This window comes from Mirounga leonina, unplaced genomic scaffold, assembly GCF_011800145.1.
Source record: "Mirounga leonina isolate KUSES-001 unplaced genomic scaffold, KU_Mleo_1.0 Mir_201, whole genome shotgun sequence".
In the NCBI taxonomy this organism is placed as follows: domain Eukaryota; kingdom Metazoa; phylum Chordata; class Mammalia; order Carnivora; family Phocidae; genus Mirounga; species Mirounga leonina.
This window is the reverse complement of record NW_023270504.1, coordinates 22,256,786-22,281,007: the sequence shown is the minus strand read 5'-3', so window position 1 is coordinate 22,281,007 and position 24,222 is coordinate 22,256,786. Positions and strand designations below refer to the sequence as shown.

General features: G+C 36.9%; 1 protein-coding gene across 1 annotated transcript in view; it reads left to right on the top strand.

The window, feature by feature from the left end:
- The window catches only part of GABARAPL1 (GABA type A receptor associated protein like 1), a 37,878-nt gene extending 14,286 nt beyond the window's left edge, over positions 1 to 23,592 (top strand). Inside the window, exon 5 of the mRNA XM_035028236.1 lies at positions 23,550 to 23,592. Coding sequence (XP_034884127.1) covers positions 23,550 to 23,577 — 28 coding nt within the window. The 3' untranslated portion in view covers positions 23,578 to 23,592. The remainder of the gene's footprint in view (positions 1 to 23,549) is intronic.
- The last annotated feature ends 630 nt before the right edge of the window (positions 23,593 to 24,222 follow it).

The following is a 24,222-nucleotide window of genomic DNA, read 5'->3' as shown; positions in this document are numbered from 1 at the left end:
TTGTGTTCCCTCTCTCGCTGTCTCTCTGTCAAATAAATAAATAAAATCTTAAAAAAAAAAAAAAAGACTAAAGCCGACTGGGCATTTTTCATATCTTAAATATTAAATACAATCCTCAGAATTCTCTAGCTAGCGGGTGAGTCATCTTTGGAAGCAAAATTAAATCTTCAAAGCCAACTAGAACAAAGTATAACAAAGTATAACAAAGTTACTTTCCTACTGGCCTCTGTCTCCAGCTTCAGCTAGTGTTACTCTGCCTTTTGCAGTCTGTGCTGTCGCTTTGGTGGCTCGCTTCGTCCCTCAAGCTCACCAAGATCCTCATAACCTCAAGACCTTCCAAAGATTTACCTAGAATATCTGTCCCTCTATATTAGTCAAGTTTCTCTGGAGAAACAGAACTAATAGGCTTATAGAGAGAGCTATAAATATTTCTTTACAAGATATTTAAGTACTTACCTCATCCTACTTGTTCTTCATAATTTGTCCCTCAAACAAACATGAAGAGTCAAAATATTAACCATGGTTTTATCATCTGGTTTTACTCACTTGTCTTCTACTCAAAACATGAAATTAGAAATGCATTTATTTGGCGAGAGAAGTATGTCGAAGAACACCCAATAGGAGGAAAAAGAAAAAAAAATAGCATCTGCAGTAGTGCAGACAAGTTTGTGTTGCTCTGCATTTCCTCTTAGGATGCTGGAGAAGACACTTGGCTTTTTGTGGTGAGACCCATCTGCAAGCGTTTCTTGCAGGGATCCAGTCCCCTCCACTACAGCCCTGAAGGACATACGCCGCATGTCCTGCAGACGGCGCTGGCCTGTCTAGCTCTCATGCTTTGGACCGCAGTATGACATCAGCAGAGAGAGAAGCAGGCAGAGAATTTTTTTTTTCTTTTTTTTTTTTTTTAAAGCTCCTGAAAATAGCTGCAGGATTCTCATCACCAAAGCTCACCTGAAAATTGAAGACTGTTCTTTGTAATGGTTGTTCTAGGCCCTTCATGGCAAAAAGCCAGAAACGGTGTCTCTGTGCTCCTCTCTGGGCAAGGCCTCTCCCCTCACTGTCTGACAGCAGAACTGGACCTGTTCCACTCCAGGTCACCTGGGATGCCTGGGTCAGGGGAGAACCCCGGGAATCAAATGACCAAATCACCTGGCTGGATGGAGCCTCTGGTTTCATCTTTTCTTTTATTAGCTATTGATTTTTCTCAGCTGAAGATTTGGGTGTGCTGATTCCCCCCAACCTACTATGCTACTAAGATAATAAATACAAACATAATATTTGCCTTTTACAAGTCTTTTAAAATTCCAGTGCCTTATTTAGCTCTTACCACAAACTCATGGAGTCATTATCCACATTCTGCAGATAAAGAAACACTGTCAAAGGGTTTGTGTCCAATGGGTCTGGCTAAGGCAAACATGTTCACCTTTCTGAGTCTTCTGTGTCTCTGTTTTCTCATCTATAAATTACAAGTAATGCCAACTGCAGCTGACAAAAGAGTCAAGCTTCAATCAAAGTTCTTGACTCTACTGGGTAAACGTTTCCTTTCTTTCTAATGTTTAATGAGGAACTCACTCGGAGAGTAAAACGATTTATGCATGGTTTTATTCCTAGTAATTGACAAGAGTTGGGATTCCCATCCAGGTCTTGTAATTTCAAATACCATGGATTTCCCCACAGGTTGATATACAGGCATGGGGCATGCTTCCTTCCTAAAGATGTGTTAGGAGGATGAGAAAAAAATTCTAAGAACAAGGAGAAGCTACACCAAAAAGCCATCAAGGAGGATGGGATCGTTTGACTAGTGGTTCTCAAATTTAAGAGTATATCAGAATCAGCGAGAGGGCTGGTTAAAATACTTTTTTGGGGCCTCACCATGAGTTTCTGATTCCATAAGTCCAGAAGGGGGCTAGAATTCGCATTTCTATAAGAAATTCCCAGGTGGTGCTGATGCTACTGGTCCAAGAACCACACTTTGGAAACCACTCTAGTAGAAATTAAATATAAAAACATCTCTTACCTTATTGTACACACTCCCAGGCCCTTGGTGAATTAGTAAGTTGCAGTATCGCTAAGCAAAGCTTCTCTGAGATGCATGAAACTACCTGCATCTCCGGATTGCTTGTTAGGTAAACGGAGATTTCTCCTTATTACTCCAAACTTACTAATGTGCATTTCTGAGGGGTAAATACAGAAAACTGCATTTTATTTATTTTTAATATATATATATATATTTAAAAGATTTATTTATTTATTATTTATTTATTTGACAGAGAGACAGCGAGAGAAGGAACACAAGCAGGGGGAGTGGGAGAGGGAGAAGCAGGCTTCCCGCTGAGCAGGGAGCCCGATGAGGGGCTTGATGAGGGGCTCGATCCCAGGACCCCGGGATCATGACCTGAGCCGAAGGCAGATGCTTAACGACTGAGCCATCCAGATGCCCCTGCATTTTAAACAAGGCTTTATGTATGTAGATGAAATCTCTGGAACCTCACTAGGTAAAGTGTCACACGTCCCCTAGAACGAGAGAAATTCACAGTTCGCATAATAATGTCCCACAATACGATATATCTAGGCCCCAAAAGGAGTGAAGACCAGGAGACTCATTTGGGATACTTTCTTTGTAGAACAGATTTATTGGAGCCTATTCAAGGAAGTTCTAAAAAGTTATATTTTGGGTTTCTTTTCATTTTCTAATCTTTTTTGAAAACTTAGGTAATATTGGTGTGTTACAATCTGCTGTAATGTAGGGGATTTTGTTTGTATATCATTGAACAAAATGACCTGTGGCTTTATAACCATGTTGAATTGAAATTACCATCCATCCTACTGAATGGGGTTAAGGGACGTGCTGTTTCCATTTCTGGCTGCCCATTAGCTCAAGTGGCAAGCCATTTAAAAACCACTCATACCAGGGCCCCACTTCAGCATCACTCCTGGGAAGGACATGGGGAGGGTCTAAGCATCTTTACTTTTCACAAACCCCTCAAGTGATCTCTAGTCAGGGTTGTGAAGAATTCATTGGGCTGCGCTTGTTGCACAACACATCGATATCAGTTCTGGCACTAGGAACTTCTCTCCTGAATTTGCTTAATTTTTCTTCTATGTAACAGACAGAATAATTCCTGCCAGATCCATATTTCCTTCTCCAACTCTTGCAGTGCCGCAGACCCTAAGACAATTTTAGTTAGTGAATTTGATTTCTGCTACAGACGAATGGAGGCTATAGCATGAGGCTTCTTGCACATCTTTAAGAAAATAAGTCACCTGTCTTCTGTCAGCAGTGGCTTTGATGCCATTTTGATCTGACCGAAAGACTTTGATGAACTAACTTGCAAGGCATCCTTATCCTCAACTCTGTCACAGCAAGGGAGTCCAGACGTGTTTATATGTAATGAACACTTATGGCCACAAGGTGGCGGGCCAGATCGCTTAGTAACTCAATGCAGTCGATTGCCAAAGGTGGAGGCTATCATTTTCCCATCTGTCACTAATAGTGTGCCACCTTACTGTAATCAAAGGCCATATAATCTTAGGACTAGACAAAAATATGAGACATCATCTTGTTCATTTACTGTCAACTTTTTTTTTAATCTTTTCCCAAAGGAGGGAGATGCATTACACATTTTTAAATTGTTATTCCAACTCCGGTATCTCTTTCAGAATCTAGATAAATACCAACACTCTTATCTCAAACACATGGAAATGTTTCTGCTGAAAAAAGTAACAGTGATGTATATCTAAGAACTCAATTGCTGAAGGAAATAGAGGCCTAGTTAAAAGGAAATAATGTCACATAAATTTGTTCCCTCATTTGTTGTTTGAGCTACTTAAGAGGTAGAAAAAAAATTGAAGACCAATAAAGATTTATAAGGGGAAAAAGCAAAATGCTTAGTTTCAACTCTGATTTTTACACCTCTGAAAGTATTGCTTCTGTAAAAGGTGAAGTTTTATTTGTAGACTGTCGTGGCAATTCAAAAAGCGGGTGCCAATTATAAATTCTTTAAATGTCTCTCGAACTGACCTTGCCCTCATTTCCTCCACTTATAGAGGGTTAGAAGCTAATGAAGAACTTCCCATGCTAAGGTGGCTAGCAGAGGGTGAGGCAGGGAAAGAAGGTGCTAAAAATAGCATCTTTTTTCCAAACGTACTCTACTCCTTGTTTGTTTAGAGATTAAGCTTTCATATAAGGATACAAAGACCAGAAACGCATTTTGGTATTGCCTTAAAAAAAAAAAAAAAAGGCAAACAACATAAAAATCAAAAAATAAAAAGACTTCTGCAGCCACAAAATATATATCTAAGTAACATTCTTTATAATGTCCAAATCTAAAGAGATGTAGCCCTCTGCTTATCTCTCCAACAGCATGTGTCATATGCCCATTGCCCTCTCACTAATTAATCTTAAACCATAGTGGTCTTGTATCTGTTTCTGGAACTATACTAAGCAATTTCCTGTCTCAGGGCTCTGTACTTGCTGGTATGTTTTGCTGAATTGCTCCTCCCTTAGCTTTCTGTATGTCCCATTCATCCTTACACTTTGTCTTGGCTTAATTACTGCCATCTCTCATCACCCAATTAGTGATTGTCCATCCCTCCACTATTGCTCTGAAGCTCAAACCCTTTTTTGTTTCATTTATAACACTGATTGGAACTTTTTTTTTTATGCCTTTTACTTAGATTTTGTAATTTTTTTTTTTAAGATTTATTTATTTTAGAGAGTGAGCAGGAGGAAGGGCAGAGAGAAAGGGAGACAAAGCAGACTCTGCGCTGAGCGGGGAACCCGACGCAGGGCTCGATCCCAGGACCCTAAGATCATGACCTGAGCTGAAGCCCAACAGTCAGATACTTAATGGACTGAGCCACCCAGGCGCCCCTATAATTTCTTTCATTAGGAATAATATAGTCTCCCTGAAGACAGAGGCCATGTCTGTTTTTCATTCATACATTTTGTCACTTGAATATTTAATTTGTGGCTACTAAGTGTCAGGTACTATGCTGATAAGCAAGCAGTAAATATTCATTAAATAAGTAACAATATCTCTTTAGAAGGAATGCCTCAATTTTCTATATATGAATTGAGAAGCAAACAGTAAGAGTTTACACTCTTGAATTTAACCTAAGCAGATAATTTCACTTGAATCTCAATGAGAAAGAAATTTAATAGATACGCCTGTTAAATAAGATGAATATGTGAAAAAAGGGGAGCAATTAATTGACCTAATGACTCAAATATGTGGAACACATACCAGAGAGCCAGACACATCCTAGCCTAGAACCAAAATAATCTAGCATACAACATTAGTTTAACAAACATAGTGATGTTGAAATGAGACAGAGCCAGTCCATTTGGGGTCAAAATTAGGGGGATTTTCCAACCTTAACATATGATTATAGTGACCTTTCCTTTCATTACAGTTGTGTGAATCTCATCTGACAAAGGATAACAATGAGTGGTTTGAAATTCACATTTGTGGTCTCTGGGCCTGAGAATTTTCCAGTTCATCCACCTTCTCAGGCCTTCAGAATTTTTAAAGTGTGTCTTGGGCACTCACCTAATTATTGCTAAATTGTTCAAGAAGCTCAGGAATTCTGGAATGCTTGACTAGGCAGGCAGATGAGCCGTTGCCAAAGATTTTCCCTGTTGTTTTATTCCTGTTGTTTTTGCTGTAGCTTGTCACTTAACTTTTAGCATAATTTAACAAGATCTAAAGATATTTATTTAGTAGCATGCAGCTGAAGTAGGCTTCCTCTGGGCCAGTGGCCGAGGATAGGCAGGGGAATACAGGACAGCTAACATATTCAAAGAATATCTATTATATAGCAAGCAAGCTTGGAACTAAACAGAGGCACTCCTACAACTAATCTCTAGGCATATGAGTTCTAAGAACCCAAGGTACTGTGAAGATAACTGGAGAATTCCTTTTTCTGTCCAGGAAAAAGACTCTAAAAGCATGACCCACTCTCTGGGGGTGATACCAATTCAGCTCTGCCATTTCCTGTCTTTTCGGTAGTGCCATCATGCGTTCTGATGTCTATAGTTGATCTACCATCTCTCTATCCTTCTAGCATTACTGCAATACAACCTCTGTAATAAAGCTTTTATTTTAATTTTGTCAATTTTAAGTGAATTAATTTGCTTCCCCTAAGATTATGAAATCACATAGGCATGTAAACAATCTAATGTAGGTGTTTCTTGTGCATCATTTATCCATCCTGGAAAGTGACCATGGAGGCTCTGTGGCTTAACATCAACTATGTGCATGCAATTAGACACCCTGATCCAAGGCTCTGGAATAGTAACTATACAGTCAGAGAGGAGTGTTTAGGCACTGAGCGGTCTGCCAGCTGGACCCAACCTCTTCTGTGGTGGCCATGGCTAGTGTAGTTGAGGTCATGTACGTAGGTTCCAAAGCCAGGCTGCTGGTATTTAAGTCCCAGCTCCTCCACTTCCTAGCTGTAAAACTTTGGGCAAAATATACATGCTCTCTGCATTTAGGTGTTCCATCTAACAAATGGGGATAACTAGGGCATCTACTTCATAGAGTAGTTGTGCAGGTTAAATATTTTACTACTGGGCGCCTGGGTGGCTCAGTTGTTAAGGTCTGCCTTCGGCTCAGGTCATGATCCCAGGGTCCTGGGATCGAGTCCCACATCGGGCTCCCTGCTCCGCGGGAAGCCTGCTTCTCCCTCTCCCACTCCCCCTCCCCCTGCTTGTGTTCCTGCTCTCGCTATGTCTCTCTCTGTTAAAAAAATAAATGAAAAAATCTTTAAAAAAAAAAATATATTTTACTACATGAAAAGTTGAATATTTTACTACATGAAAAGTGTTTGTCACTTGGAAAATACACAACAAATATCACTTTTTATATTACATATTCCACTTTTAATTGGGTCTTTTTGCTACATCTTCTCTTTCTCAAAACCTTCTGCCTAATGCTAAATTTCTTTGCTTAGCTTCACCATTGTAATTTGCTTTAGAAGAAAATTACCAAGGGTGAAGCTTCAAGGTGTTCTAGGATGCTCACTTCTACTTTCTGAGTGTCTTTTTCCCCTCATGTTTATTGCTCAGATTCATGTCATGATCTTGTGTGCTATGACTTGCTTAGTAGAGCATCCTTCAGACACGTCCTCTGTACCCAGTGACCAAGGGAGAAAAATGTGTTTTTGTATTCTTTAACTTTCTGTTGTGGAAAAGAATTTATTTATTTATTTATTTATTTATTTATTTATTTATTTATTTATTTGAGAGAGAGCGTGAGGGAGGTGAGGGGGTGGGGGAGGGGCAGAGGCCTATAGTCTGGAAAGGTGACCATCTCATAACCTCTAGTCAAATGGAAGCGATGAGAAAATGGGAGAAAAGTGATGACCTTAATTCCTTGTTCAACTCTCCACATCCTCTAAAGTGTTGACCATCATATTTGCAGTTGTATTTGGAATGTCAATGCTGTCCTGATTTTCTTTTACTAATGTAGAATAAGTTTATAATTTTATGTTTTATGGTGACATTAACAAAATCTGGAATGCTTAAATATTAACTAAAACACATTACAGAATGTAATTTTCACTTGCCTCAACCTCATGTTTGGACATAAACAAGAAAACACATTCAATCCCTCCTCTCACAAACCAACCAAAACATTATCCACTCCACTATCTGGTAGATAAAGATTCATTTACTCACAATCAAACAAAGGATATGGGACAATGTGTGAGATTTGGGTGCTGTTATTTTCCTTGTCAGTGCTTAGCACTGTTGAGTAGCAATGTCACGGAGTGAGACATCCCCCCAGGAGAAGGGATGTGCCCGTGTAGATGCTATCATGTGGAACATTGGTCTATTAGGAATTCTCATCGGAAGAGGTTTTATAAACCAGAGTTGAGAAGAACATGATTTCAAAATACAATGTTTCCGTGTTGATTTTGATAAACATGTGATTCACTAATCACTTACTCTAAGTATGTGGGGCTAAAATAAGGTGTTAATACCTCACGCAAGAACTTCAAAGAGCTTGCCAGCTGCTGGGGCTCCTTGCAGAAAACCACTGCTCTGGGTGAGCTGTTGGTGGGCTTCAGTTTTCTCACACTGAAGGAGTCAAAAATTGTGGCAAATAAGTCACTTCTTGGTAGCCAAAAATCTCAGGCAATTTATTAAGGATCAGGGAAATGGTTCTGAACTCCCCTAGCCAGGAGATTTAGGGGAAAATCTGTTTCATAAAACTTTGTAGTCTATGATTTTGCTGTTAAAACTTGAGTAGATAGATAGATAGATAGATAGATAGATAGATAGATAGATATAAAGACATGCAAATGCCTGAAGAAAGATCAGGGAACAACTTCAGGACTAAAAACTAGAAATTAATCATTCAGTTAGTAACTACCCCTCAGGCTCAAGGATTTATAAACCATCAAATCACCCATTTACTCACTATCAGTCTGTTTATGGGATTTAAAGCCCCAGATACCAGAAACAAACAAAGCCAGAAATAAAGATGATGAAGAAGGACTGATTACCAAGAAACTCAATTACATTGAAGGAAACCATGCTCTTTCAACAAAGTCTGAATCACGTTGATTTAATTTAAATATAATCTCCAGTGATAGTTAACGCTGATTGATGTTCACTACGTGCCTGGCTTCGTATTAAGCATTTGCATGCATTAGTTCATAAGATCTTTGCCATGATACAATGAGGTAGATCACATTGCTCTCTGTATTTTACATATAAAGACACTGAGAATTAAACATTCACATGCTCAAGTTCACCAAGCTGGTAAATTGCAAAAGTTTATTGTCTAAGAAATGTTTATTGCACTCCAGGTTGAGCACACAGAAAGACAATATGCGTAATTACATTAAAATCCAATTTCTTTTTGCCTCAATTATCCCAGTAATTTTGTAGCTCTCTGGTTGAACTTAGCTGTATAAAAAAGCATGCACGTATTACATGTATTTTGATTATTTAATCATTAGTTGATGTACATATACTTTTCTATGTACTATATACCTGTTCTCCTTGAGCTAAAATATAAATTTTGGCATATAATGAAACTTTGGCTATAACCAAAGTAGTTTTAGGAGTGTTGACATGCTTTCATTATGTGCCTTATTTCCCAGTTTCTTTCTTCCCATGAGTTCTGCCCTTTAAGGGGTTTATACTTACTTTAAAAATAGTCAACTCTCCCTTTCTCTATATTAGATTTTTGTGATACTTTTTTTTAAAGATTTTATTTATCTGACAGAGAGAGAGAGAGCACAAGCAGGGGGAGCAGCAGGCCGAGGGAGAAGTAGGCTCCCTGGGAAGGATGCAGGACTTGATCTAGAACTCTGGGATCATGAGCCCCTTGTGATACTTTTTGACATAATACCTTTCACTTTATTATTGTATTGCTGTTGAGTGGGGCCAATTTTGTGATTTCCTTAGAATTTATTTGAAGTTAACTTTTTTTTTTTTTGCCTGAATTGTATGTTGCTCCCTCGTGTGTGTGTGTGTGTGTGTGTGTCTATGAGCGTGTGAGGAGGAAGCTCTGACTGGAAAGATGTCGGTTCAAAGTTGTCACTATAGTCTGAATGAAGAAACGGTAAGGAATTTTCCATTCAGTATTGATGAGCTTTATGTTTACCAAGTTCCAGTAAACATAAAATTACTAAGGGGGTAAAATTCTGGCAAAATATGGTATCTCCTTTTTTTATTTTTTAAGATTTTTTATTTATTTATTTTTGAGAGAGAATGAGAGAGAGAGAGAGAGAGCATGAGAGGGGGAGGGTCAGAGGGAGAAGCAGACCCCTGCCGAGCAGGGAGCCCAATGCGGGACTCGATCCTGGGACTCCAGGATCATGACCTGAGCCGAAGGCAGTCGCTTAACCAACTGAGCCACCCAGGTGCCCCTATGGTATCTCTTTTTTAAGAGCTCAGTCCAGTGGAAAAACTAATAAACACACACCAGTCATAATACATTGATATGATGTAGATGAGGTGTGCATGGCATATAGTCGTTAGAGTGTTCAAATCATCCCTCTTGCCTCACCTTTGACTATTTCATCCAGCCTGCTGTTGAAATCCTCTAGTGTAGTTTTGCAGTTCAGTTACTGTATTCTTTGGCTTGGTGACTTCTGTTTGGTACTTTCTTATATTTATATCTCTTTGTGTTTTATTCTTTTTTACATTTATTTTTTTTATTTAAATTCAATTAGCCAAGGTATAGTACATCATGAGTTTTTGATATAATGTTCAATGATTCATTAGTTGGCTGTATCACCCAGTGCTCATCATGTCACGTGCACTCTTTAATCTCTTTGTAGAAGTTCTCCTGTGTTCATCCATTCATTTCCAAGTTTGGTGAACATCTTTATGACCATAACCTTGAAGTCTTTATCACTTAGATTACTTATCTCTGTTGCATTAAGGTCTTTTCTGAAGTTTTATTTGTTCTTTTATTTGGGACATATTCCTATTTTCTCATTTGGTGTGATTCTGTGTTTGTTCCCATCTATTAGGTGAAACAACTACCTCGCCTAGTCTTGAAAGAGTGGCTCTGTGTAGGAGGTGAATCTTATTGTCCTAGCTCTTGATTGTCTCTCTTTGCCCTAGCTCTTGATTGTCTCTCAAACCTTGGTGATTGTCTAAGCAGCTTGATTTATTATTTTTTGGAGGGAGGGGGTGACCAACCCATTTTATTGAGGGGTTTCGGGGAAAGGTCGAAGGGGAGGAGGACAGGAAGATCCAATGTCCTCAGCCCAGCTGGAACATTCCTAGCGTCACAGTCCCCAAAAGCAGCAGCTTGATTTATTCTTGATGGGTCCCTGTTGTTGAGGATGTGCCAAGACCTGTCGGTGTTCCAAGGGGAGGGATCTCATTTAGCACCTAGTCTCAGGCTGATTGGAAGGCAGATCATCAGCTAATTTTTGGTTCTTTTTCTGAAGGAATTGTTCCATATGTAGCTGTAGATCCGGTGTGTCCATGAGAGGAAGTGAGTTCAGGATCTTCCTATGCCACCATCTTTAACTGCTCCCAGACTGCTTCAAAATTAATGTAGGAAACGATCTGTGGCCTGTTGAGAAAAGCCTTTCATGCCATCTCCTAAGTTGAATTTGCCCTATAGGCTTCGGATATCCAAAAAGTATATTTGGTGGTCTTTGATAAAGATTACAGTCTGTGAATTTAATATGAATACATTCTCATTTCAGGTAAGAGTGCAGAAAAACAGAAAAGAAAAATTAGAAATGATCTATATCCTATATACTCTGTCCTTGGCCTTTTAGATATAGTTGATTCACTCATAGAAATAAACTTTGGGTATTACACGTAGTTATCCAGGTTGACTACTAGACCAGTTACCTCTGCTATTATTTCTTTAATGTTCAGATTTCATACAATAGCTACAATACTAAGGCCTCTCTGTATTTTGGGAATTCATCGGACCTTTATTTATTTATTTTTTTTAAAGATTTTATTCATTTATTTGACAGAGAGAGATGCAGCGAGAGAGGGAACACAAGCAGGGGGAGTGGGAGAGGGAGAAGCAGGCTTCCCGCGGAGCAGGGAGCCCGGTGCGGGGCTCGATCCCAGGTCCCTGGGATCATGGACCTGAGCCGAAGGCAGACGCTCAACGACTGAGCCACCCAGGCGCCCCTCATTGGACCTTTCTTGTGTGCTCTTCCTGCAAGCATGGAACACACACACACACACACACACACAGATAAAATACTTATCAACTGGCATAGAAATGGATATTGGCATGCCATATCATTCAGTAGACAAAATAAAAATTTATCTTCCTCTTTATTGTGCAATTATATGTTATAAATGGAATATGGAAGGAACATGTCATTTGTCACATCATTTGTAGAATGTACAAATTTTTTAAAGAAAATGTTGATGCAAGTTTTTCTTTTTTTCCTGCATCTAGCTGTACTTCACATGTGTGTGATTGAATTGAAATAGGGAAGCGGATTGAAATCTATCTTCCATAGTCCATTAAATTGAGAATCAGCTGTTTATATATTCCATAATAATTTTCTACATATTTCTGCTGAGCTAATAGGAGTTGCGTTTGAAACTTGTTTAGCTCTTATCATACTGATATTTTAATATTTGTAATGTCATTTAAGTCATCAGAACAATTTATTGAAATGCCATTTAGTCAGCTAATATAATTTTTTAAAAAACTTCTCATCTGAGTAGGTTTGCAAACTTCATTTTGCCCTGTTTCATAGCTCAATTAATTCAAAAACTAAAAAGCTTACTCTATTCTTCACAATTGTCATCAAAAACACAATTTTTATATAATTTTTTAGATAATTTAATAGATTTTTATGTGTTAGACTTGACATAGTATTTTGCTTCTTTAAAATTTATCATACTTATTTTTATATTTTGCTTCATTTTCATATTTTCCTCTCCTCAATCTATTTCAATAAGTCTAAGATATGTTGTTTTTCACATTTTAACATCTGAAATCAGGATACCTCTTAAAATATATGGAGTCTTATAATAACTGTAGGTCAGAAGACATATGCTCTGTCTTTGTAATTGTGTGCATATAACTGACCTTCATCATGGATGGTGATAGTGTTCTCCAAATAAGTTATGTACATTGGTTGTCCTGCATATTTTTGTCAACAGACTGCTTAAGCACCATTCAAGAATGGAATATAAAACCTCTTTTTTTTCTCCAAAATTTTTACAGACAACTTGACAACATTTTCACATATCAAGTAATTATTAGCATAAAGCCTGAATAATGAGCACCAAAAGCTAGGAAGAAAATCTTTACAGACAGTAGAGGGCACTCTTTTAAGAAATGCTACAAGATTTTTGTTCTTAGTATCACAGAGGACAATGTTGTGTTTAGAACAATTCTGATGACAATAAATACATTTCCTTTACTTTACTGACAGTAATCAACTATTTTAAGATTTTATTTTGTGTATGTTTTATTGTTTGAAATGAATTATGATATTTAAATATATTTGCTTATTGAAGATGCAAATTTCTTTTATTTGAAACACAAACTTTAATAGAACATCATTATTGTTCTGTTACCATAGAAGACTTTCTAACACTTTCATACTTGAAAATACTAATTTTGAGTTCCATTTGCATCACTAATTACCAGGTATAAATTCATATATAGCAAGGCATACATGACTGAGAATGTATACCCTATTATCTTTGCCATAAAGTAAGCATATCTTCAAGTATGGGGACATTAGCATCAGCAAACCATTGGAGAAAGTTCTAAATTGAGCATAAAGGGGGAGAAATGGGAGTTGCTAACATTTCTTACATTGGACAATTGAGGCAGTTCTTGATGCCAAATCCTGAGGCCTTTACTATATAAAATATTTCCAGAAAGAAAAAAAATGTAGTAAAACTATGCAAAAGGAGAAAAAGGTATTGACTTGAACAAAGGACAATAACAATAGTTCATGCTTTCTCATTTAATACCTAGAAGAACCCTTTGATAAAGGTACTCTTTTTCTCTTCTTTTTACAAATATGGAAATATTGAATTCGTGAGGTCAGCTGGACCAAGATTATACAGGTTTGAATGCACAAATGGAATTAGTATCTTGCCTTATCTGATACCAAAGTTGTACTCTTAATCACAGCATCAGAACACTTCCAAGAAAGTTAAAGAGAGAGCTATTTAGGGTAATAATGTAAGGTGTTTTGTATCTGTAAAGCTAGATAAGATCCACACCAGAAGAAAGTTTTAGGCATTTAAGACCATGTTAATGATTCTGCATCTAACATTCCAATGTGTGTGGGTTTTGTTTTTTGTTTTTTCCCATGCAACCAATCAGTTCTCAGACACCAGCTGGTGTTTTCCGTGTTTGGCTCTTTATTCTTCCATCCTCCTCTCTTAGTGGGTAAAGGCTGTCATTCTGAATTTAGTGTTGTTTCTTGTGGTCACTCTTAACCAGAGTCATAACAACACAAACAATGACATTAAAGTGATAATGATCACCCACATCCAGGCTTGCACACCTCAGTTTTGGGTCTCTTCTTCTCCTTAAGTTTTATCTTCTTCTGTTCTTTGGCCAGGTTCACTGCTTTGACTCCTACTATATTTTTTCAGTTGCTTCTTTTTCTTTTAATCAGAAATGCTGTTGGGGCCCCTAAGTGGCTTATCGTTAAGTGTCTGTCTTCGGCTCAGATCATGATCTCGGGGTCCTGGGATCGAGCCCCGCATCGGATCTCTGCTCAGCGGGGAGCCTGCTTCTCCCTCTCCCACTCCCCCTGCTTGTGTTCCTGCTCTCCCTGTGTATCTCTCTGTCAAATAAATAAATAAAATCTTTAAAAAAAAATGCTGTTCCCTTCACCTCATCCTCATAAGACCTACGTAGGTATTAAATGTTTTAAGCAGCAACGACTCTACAACTGGAAGTATTCTGTACTGTACAGTGTGATTTGTCAGCCATACATGTTGGACACACTGTATTGAACTCACTGAATGTATTGAACTAATGCATAATGTCTGAAGAATAATAGGTTGATTGATCCCAAATGACCATTTAGTAGCATTTCTAAAAATTTCAACAGTGTGTCATATCATAATCCAGACAATTCAGTTAAACTTTAATCTCCAAACTAATTATAAGTAATCACCACTTCTGTCCTATGAGCCCCAACATATATAATTTAAATATATATTATATATAAGTATATATGATATTTTTATATGATATACATTATAATCCTTTTAATACTTTTTATGTTTATATATTGAATCATCCTTATGATATATTGCTAATAAACTATTCAGTTTAATTTTATATTTCCCAGATGATGGAAATGAATCTTTTTTTTTTTTTAAAGATTTTATTTATTTATTTGACAGAGAGAACAAGCAGGGGGAACGGCAGAGGGAGAGGGAGAGGCAGGCTCTCTGTTGAGCAGGAAGCCCGATGCAGGGCTCTATCCCAGGACTCTCGATCATGACCTGAGCCAAAAGTGGACACTTAACCAAGGAGCCACCCAGGAGCCCTGATGGAAATGAATCTTGAGATTATGTATCCTATTCAGGTTTATAGATCTAACAAAAGAATCAGGCACTTGAAACAATTGACTTTTGATACATCACATTCAGCAGGTTGAAGAAGGAAGGGAAAAGAATTGTCCACTCAATTAGGACAATTAAAAATTAGATTTGAATGTTAAATAATCTGCCTTTGTATTGTCATCCTATTTACTTTTGTGCTGCCAGTTTTCTAGATACTCTGTGTGCATTGTTCTCATTAGATTACCCTACTCAATTGATCATTTGGAATGATTATGAACATCACTGAACAAACCCATTTAATTCAGTTTTCCTTTCCTATGTAATACTGAGACATTGGTGTTGAACTGACCTTAGTTGATTTTTAAGTGTCATTCAAATTCATAATGCTACCCCTCACGTGGTTCCATTTATATATTCATGCATGCATTCATTCACTGATCATAGAATTATTATTTTTTTAATTTTGCTGAGGGCTTTTCATATATGACTTTTATGATACTGGAGTATGTTCCCTCTATCCCTATACTGTGAAGTGTTTTAATCAAGAAAGGATGCTGTACTTTGTCAAATGCTTTTTCTGCATCTATTGATAGGATCATATGGTTCTTCTCCTTTCTTTTATTTATGTAGTGTATCACAGTGATTGATTTGCAGATGTTGAACCACCCTTGCAGCTCAGGAATAAATACCACTTGGTCATGGAGAATAATCCTTTTAATGTAGTGTTGGATCCTATTGGCTAGTATTTTGATGACAATTTTTGCATCCATGTTCATCAGGGATATTGGTCTGTAATTCTTTTGGTGGGGCCTTTGTTTGGTTTTGGGATCAAGATAATGCTGGCTTCATACAACAGAGTTTGGAAGTTTTTCTTCCAACAGCTTCAGAATAAGTATTAGTTCTTTAACTGTTTTGTAGAATGCCCCTGGGAAGCCTTCCAGCCCTGAACTTTTGTTTATTGGGAAATTTTTGATTACTCCTTCAATTTCCTTGCTGGCTGTGGGTCTGTTCAGGTTTTCTATTTCTTCCTGCTTCAGTTTTGGTAGTTTATATGTCTCTAGGAATGCATCCATTTGCCCAATTTGTTGGCATATTGTTGTCATAATATGTTCTTATAATTGTTTGTATTTCTTCAGTGTTGGTTGTGATCTCTCCTCTTTCATTCATGATTTTATTTATTTGGGTCCTTTCTCTTTTCTTTTTGATAAGTCTGGCCAAGGGTTTATCAATCTTATTAAAATATTTGCAAACCACATATCTGGCAAGGAGTTAATATCCAAAATTTATAAAGAACTCCTACAACTCAGTAGCAGAAAAATATTCCAAATTAAAAATGGGCAAAGGATCTTGAGATTTCATATGAATTTTAGGATAGCTTTTTCTATTTTTACAAAAAACAAAAAAAACAACTCACATAAAGTAAGCTACAGATTCAATACAATCCCTATAAATTCTGAGTGAGTTAAGAGGTAAGTTTTCTCATCAATAAACACAGGATGCCTTTCCAATTATTTATGCTTTTGTTTCAGCAATGTTTTATAATTCTCCATGTATAAATCTTTACCTCTTTGCTTATGTTTATTCCTAAGTATCTTATTCTTTTTTATTCTATTTGTAAATATGATTTTCTTCCTTATTTCTGTTTCAGATTATTCATTGTTAGTATATAGAAACACATCCCAATTTTGTGTTTTGAGTTTGTATCATGAAATTTGCTAAGTTTCTTTATTAGTTCTTACAGTTTGTGTGTGTGTTTTGTGTGCATGGGGAGGGATGGAAGATCTTTGGTTTTCTCTATATAAGTTCCTGTCATCTATTACATCTTTTTTTCCAATGCCCTTTTTTTGATGCCTTCTCTCTCTCTCTCTCTTTTCTTTCTTTCTTCCTAATTGCTTGGGCTAGAACTTCCCCAAACTATGGTAAATAAAAGTGACAGAAGTGGGCATCTTTCTCTTGTTTTTAGTCTTAAAGGAAAAGCTTTGAGTATATTAGCTATGGGCTTTTCATATATGAATTTTCATATATTTCCTTCTATTTCTAGTTTGTCAACTTCTTCATCATGAAGAAGTGTAGAATTTTGCCAAATGACTTTTCTTTTTTGCATAAATTGAGATGATTGTGTGATTTTTTTTCTCCCTTTAGTCTGTTAATTTGATGTATCATGTTGATTGATTTTCATATGTGGAACCATTCTTGCTTTCCATGAATAAATCTTATTTGGAAATGGTATATAATCTTTTTAATATACCACTGAATTTGGTTTCTAGTATTTTATTGAGGGTTTGTGATGGTTAATTTTATGTGCCAATTTGATTGGACCATGGTGTGCCCACATTAAACATTATTTCTGCGTATGTCTGGGAAGGTGAAGTTCTGGATGAGTTTAGTATTTAAATCTGTGAGCTCTGTAATGTAGATTTCCCTCCATATCGTGGATGGTATCATCCAGTCTCCTTGAGAGCCTGGTTATGAAGAGGAAAATTACACAGAGCAGACCCAGGCCCGGCAGGCCCCAGAAGATGGAAATTTACTAGAGATAATGAGAAGCCCCACTGGGAGCAAGAGATAACCAGCCGTTTCTGCTTCTGTAAGCAGGCTTCCCAACAGAGCTTCCTGCACTGCCCTAACCACTGCCCTAACCGCTGTTCCTGCCTAAAGCAGGAACCCCCACCCCCAATTAAACCCACCTACCAGCAGTCAGCACAGCCCTTGGAACCTGGCCCTCTGCACTGTCCTATAAAAAAGTGGAAGAAGGAAGGATTCCTTCCTCTCTTGCCTGCCTGTTTGAGGTGGAACATCAGTCTTCCTTTGCCCTTAGCCTGACATTTACATTATTGGCTCCCCTGGTGTGTATATCTTCATACTTGGACTGGAACTACACCCACTAGCTCTCCTGGGTCTCCAGCTTGTAGATGGCAGATCATGACAAGATTTCAGATGGATCTCACTTCTCCCACTTGCACGTCTCAGATTCTATAATTGTATGAGCCAATTCCTATCCTATTGGTTCTATCCTATTGGTTATGTTTTCATGGAGAACACTGACTAACACAGATTTTGGTACCAAGAGTGGTTCTAAAGGAACAGGATTTTAAGATGAGTTTTCTGAATTGGTTTTGGGGTTCCTGGAATTGGTTCTGTAACCTGATTCGGTTTAAAGATGCCTAGACAGTATTGTTAATAATGAGAGCACTGATAGTCCATGGCATGATCAGGTGATAGAGATATGAAAAATATCTGCATTGGATATTTCTAAGCAACCACTTAGAAGAATCAAGGAGCTGAGTACCTCTGTATATGATACTTTCAAGCACTTTGGGAAACTAATGTTTATAATGATGCTGACCAGTTGCTCCTAATGTCACTGGATAAAGTGATAAAAGAAAAAAATAAGCCCAGGGGGTTCACATTTTGAACTCAAGATCTGGATTGTCACTCCCACCAGACCAAGGCCATGCCATATCAGGGAGACTGTGGGACAATGGCAAACAAAAATGCCACAAAATTCCCTGCTGTTCTGAATGTGGCTTTTTTCTTGGTTAGACACTCTGCAGGTCTTTAACTGTTTCCCAGAGCACTTATACAGTAATTTTAGCTAGTCTTTAATCATCATTTTCAATATTTTTATGGGGGAAACAAGGGCCTGGAACTTCCTAGTCTGCCATTTTGTTGGCATCACTCCAACTCTCTCCAATTTTTTGTGGTGTATATATATTTTTTTATCTGTGACTAAAATATTTTTTTAAATCTTGGCTTCTCTACCTTACATTATAAGTATTTTTATGGTTGTAGAGAGAGAAGCTTGTTAACTTGCTAGATGATTTGGTGAATCTAGCTCAGGTCAGATGATCCCTGCCACTCCCATTCCCTCTATAAACATATGAATCTGAAGGAAATCAGAAGTCTTCTCCTGTTGTGCAATGTATAGTATGTTCAGTTATGCTCAGCCCAAGCTCATCTTTCTTTGGTCTGATCAAAGTCTGTGACACCATGTGTTATCCTTAGTTTTCTTGTGCCTTCTTTCATGAGTCATTTGTGGTGTTTGTCCTATTGAATTAGTAGACAATTTTTTTTCCCATCATGGGACATAAACTACTCTTTCCCAAGATAATGGCCTTTTGGAAATGGAGCAAATTCTGTCCAGCAACTTTGGGGTGAGGGGGTGTCTTCTTTTGAGGGAACAATAGTGGGCATTCAGCCTAAATAAGATAGTCAGTGATAAAATGATAATGGGAATTATGTCTGGGGACTACAAAATCCTGGTGCAGAAGATCTATTGAAAATAGAAATTGAGATAATACATATATTTCAAATCTCAGGTATTGAAACAGTTGGAAGAATCAATTACTACCAGTTCCACATAGAGACAAACTAGTCTTTACAGAAACAGATTTGTCTCAAGGGGAGGAAATACTGCAGAAGAGACCTTTGAAATTTATTGTAGGCCTTCACTTGAGACTGAAAAACAAAGGGAGAGCAAGAATAACGTGAAGATGAAGCTTCTAGGGGTACCTGGGTGGCTCAGTTGGTTAAGCATTTGCCTTTGACTCAGGTCATGATCCCAGAGTCCTGGGATCAAGCCCCACATCGGGCTCCCTGCTCAGCAGGGAGTCTGCTTCTCCCTCTCTCTCTGCCCCTCCCCCTCGCTCATTTTCTCTCTCTCAAAAATAAATAAATAAAATCTTTAAAAAAAATGAGGCTTATTAAGATGTGGCTTCCTCACAAAACTACATGGCTATTTTTCTAGAAAAAGAGGTTGAGAAAAATATATTGTGGGTTACCAATCTCTCTCTCTCTCTATAAAGCCAAGGTAAGTGATTCTGTAAGAACTATGGAAAATTGTGACTCAGAGGTACCTGGGGATGCTTTCACTTTTGCCCTTAGAATCATTCATTCTCATTCTCCAATATCCACCCTCAGTACTTTATGGGCCCCTGAACACTCAGAAAGGACCCAAAAGATAAGGCTGAAGTTCTTTTTTGAACTCCTGCATCTTTGTCTAAAAATGATTCTGATATGAAATTTCTTCCTTCATTGACTTCATTGAATATAATTCTACTAATTAAGTTATTCAATAAATTATTGTTCCATTAATTGAGGTAAATTCCTTCACTATATTCATAGTTTTATAAAATTTTGTTATTATTTTAGTGTTTATTCTGAAAATCCCAACATGTTTCCTTGTCTTATTAATGTCCAATATAAATAATTGTTTTACCTCTTCTAGACATTGTGATAAACTTAGGCCCTTTAAACTCCACTTATCCCCCTTTTGGTTTAATTGCTACACTTACAGTGTACTTTAAAAAAAAAAAACAACAAACCTTTTATTTATTTATTTGAGAGAGAGAGAGAGAGAGCACACGAGTGGGGGGAGGGGCAGAGGGATAGAGAGAGAGACAGAATTTCAAGCAGGCTCCACACTCAGCATGGAGCCTGATGCAGGGCTCAATCTCATGACCCTGAGATCATGACCTGAGCCAAAATCAAAAGTCGGATGCTTAACTGACTGAGCCAGCCAGGCGCCCCCACTTAGAGTGTACTTTGATTTTACACAATTTTAAACCATAGACATTAATATTATGGTTTTATATAATCACTGTTTCAACTTATACCCACATTTACCTATTTCATTGTCCCTTCGAGGTTCCATTTGGAATAATTTTCTTACACCTAAAGAACCCACTATAGTTTATATCCTTAGTGCAGACCCAAAGTAATAAATTTTTTTTTCTCTATCTTTAATTACCTTTATTTCTTCTATGAAATATGATCATGTACCCATACGATTCTTAATATATTTAGAATATTTCCTCTGGGAATAGAATTTTAGCATGGCACTTTTCTTTCAGTAAGTATGTGGCTTTCATGTTTTTTTTGTCTTTTTATTTATTATTTATTTTTTTAAAAAATTTATTTATTTGAGAGAAAGAGAGAGAGAGATTGAGTGGGGAGGAGGGGCAGAGGGAGAGGGAGAAGCAGACTCCCCAAAGAGAAGGGAGCCTGACATGGGACTTGATCCGGGACCCTGGGATCATGACCTGAGCTGAAAGTAGATGCTTAACCAACTGAGCCACCCAGGCGCCATCTTTGCCTTTAAGAGTTAGCTGCCAATTGCTCATTTGAAGGTAAATTCTATTTTTCTCTGACTGCCTTTCAACCTTCTCCTGTCTTTGGTTTTCAGCAATTTACAAGATACACATAAATTTGTTTTCACTTTGTTCACCTTCCTGGGGTTCATAAGGCTTTGTCAATATGTTTTACAAAAGTGAATTTTGAGGTTTAGGAGACATTACCTTAGCAAACTCATTATATACATTTTTACATGCTTTTCCTGAAAGAGTTCCCTGATGATCTGTATATACAAGTTTAGTTTAAAGCATAGTGTGTGGATGAGATGAGAGCATCACCACTGGGGAAAACTTTTAGGTGTGCTTTGTTGAACGAGCCTTCCCCAGAGCACCATATAGAAATCGTCAGCATATATGCCACAAATTTACCATCGCAGATGTAGATTGAAGTCTTTATTAAAGGCAGTAACAACTTGAATACAGTGCAAAAAGAGCAACAATATAAACGCAAGAGCCACATATTGGAGGAGAATTAAAAATAAAGGAGATTTATATTCTTTAGGCTTGTTAGAGTCTACTAGGGGAAAAATCCCTTCTATTAATCTTTTTTTTCATATTTCAAAGAATAATTAATATAAACATGTCACTCCTCATGAACAGCTATCATGATATTTGATTCTTGAAAGTTCTTTTTATTTGTCCCTTTCTGAAAGATACATCCAAGGGAGAAAAATATAAATCTGCTTGTATAAGCACATCTATTTCCAACAAAAGCAATATTCTTGGTTTAATATGATCTCTTGTTCTGGGGTTAGCATAGCATAATGATTATGCTAATGATCTCTAGAGTAAGACTGTCATGGCTTAAATCTTGTTTCTAATTCTTGCTAGCTACAAATTCCTCTCTGGACCTCAGTTTCTTTATTAATATGACAACAGTAATGACAGTATTGTCTCATAAGATTATTGGGGCAGTACATGTTTTAATATATGTAATCACTCAAGTATTACTAGGAATATTAGAAACAATCAATAAACATTAGCTATTTTAAGGTGCCAATTGTGACCAGATTCCCTTTAGTTTGTATGTCTTATGTGATTTCTACTCCTCCCCATTTATCTACTAAGGTATGAAATTTTTATATATTAGTATATACTTCTATATGCAAATATGTTAAAAATTTTAAAATCACATAAACATTTTAAGCCCATTTTTTAATATTTTCAGTTTGAGATCTCTGCTTACAATATGTTGAGTTGAGAATTCTTGAAAGCACACAAGATATTAAGAGGTTTATAATGATGTTCTGTATAAGAAAATATGGTAATGAATATCACGCCATACACTTCCAATTCTTCCTTGCCATTTGTCTTGATAAGACTGGAGCTCAGTACTTCAGAACAATTTTCTTGTTGCCAAGATTTTATTTTTCAGTGGAAATAAAATACCAGTTTTCTTCAGAAAAGACCAGTTACCTTGACAAAAAAAAAGTACATGCATGAAGATAACTTTGTCACCATGTTTGCTCAATGTATTATAATTTTTGTATTATCATTTTTAATTATGCTCCCTAATTTCAAGAGTTACATGAAACCTTTTTTCTGACACCTATGCCATAGATATTTAACTTTGATGTTATATTTATTAATTGCATATATACATCTAGATTTAAACAGTTTATATGTGATGCCAAGATTCCCATTGCAATCCAATACATACCTCTGCTTTGTTATATTATTTTGCAATATGTCGTGTCATTTTGCTTAGCGGTTTCGTGTGTCATCAGAACCCCTTCTAGACAACGAACTGAAATTCATAAAATTTGCAAAGGAAAATACATTTTAAGACTATTATCATTTTCAAACAGTGTTGCAAATAAAATAGAAATCTAACATTTCTTCAATACAACTTAGCCATTTATTTTTTATTATTAACTGAGGAATGAATTGTAAAATATCATCAGCAAGTAACTGATCTAAAATATGAACTTTTCCTTATGGCACATACTTATGAGTTAATTACTGGTGCTTTGATAATTGTGATTTTCTACGTCTGATTGATGCCATTCTAAGCAGTTAGTAAACCTGGACAGTCTGGACATAATGACCTAAGTTATATTTGAAGCAAACATCTTTGACATAGCACACATCCAATCAGCCACAAAGTACTATTTATTCTATCACTACATTGCTTCATATATCTGTTCCCTTCTTCACAGTACCATAATCTTTTTCCTATTCAGATTTTCATTATTTTTGTATTGAGCTATTATAATATTCTACACTGTTTCTATCTCTACCTCTAGTGCTTCTTTATCACTATTTTCTTCAAAATGCCTCTAGAATTCACACTTCCAGTGCACAGCTTGAGTTATGCTACTTTATCAACCATCTGCAGAGACTATCAATTGTTTATATGCTAAAATTCAAACTAAAAGGAAAAGTTTACAAAATGGTATCATTTTTCTTCACAGCTCCATTTCGAGCTATCTTCAAATATGAAAACTTGAACCCACATCATTTCACATTGATGTGCTTTGTTTTATTTTGAAAGATCTGGAACCCCAGATGGCACGACCTGAATTTAAAAAATAATACGCAAACAATGAATCATGGAACACTACATCAAAAACTAATGATGTAATGTATGGTGATGAACATAACATAATAAAATAAAATTAAAAAATAAAATAAAATAAAAATTAATAATAATAAAAATAGAGTGAGTGGAATGTTCCTAGCTTAAATTTATTTTAGTCTGAATGGCTCATGGTTACTTCTAACAGATTTTGGAGACTTCACACAAATTGTAGAGAAAATCTTCCTGCATGCTTCCTTTACCAAGATTTGATTTCAGTCCACTTACAAGAACATGAAACTTGCCGGACGTGGGGCTTCAACTTAGTCAAGTGCAGACGCATATCACCATGACTTTAAGTTCTCTGGACCATATTACTCCAGCTTGAGTCCCAAATGCATTTCTGGACACATGGGAATCAATGTAATAAATATTGCTGGGTCATTCCCTCATCAGACCACTTAGAGTATTAAAGTTGAGTATTTTTGCTATGCCAATTCAATGGATAAAGAAGAAAGTGTTATCATCAACTTTCCATTCCCTCACACTTGCATCTTTCATATTTGTTT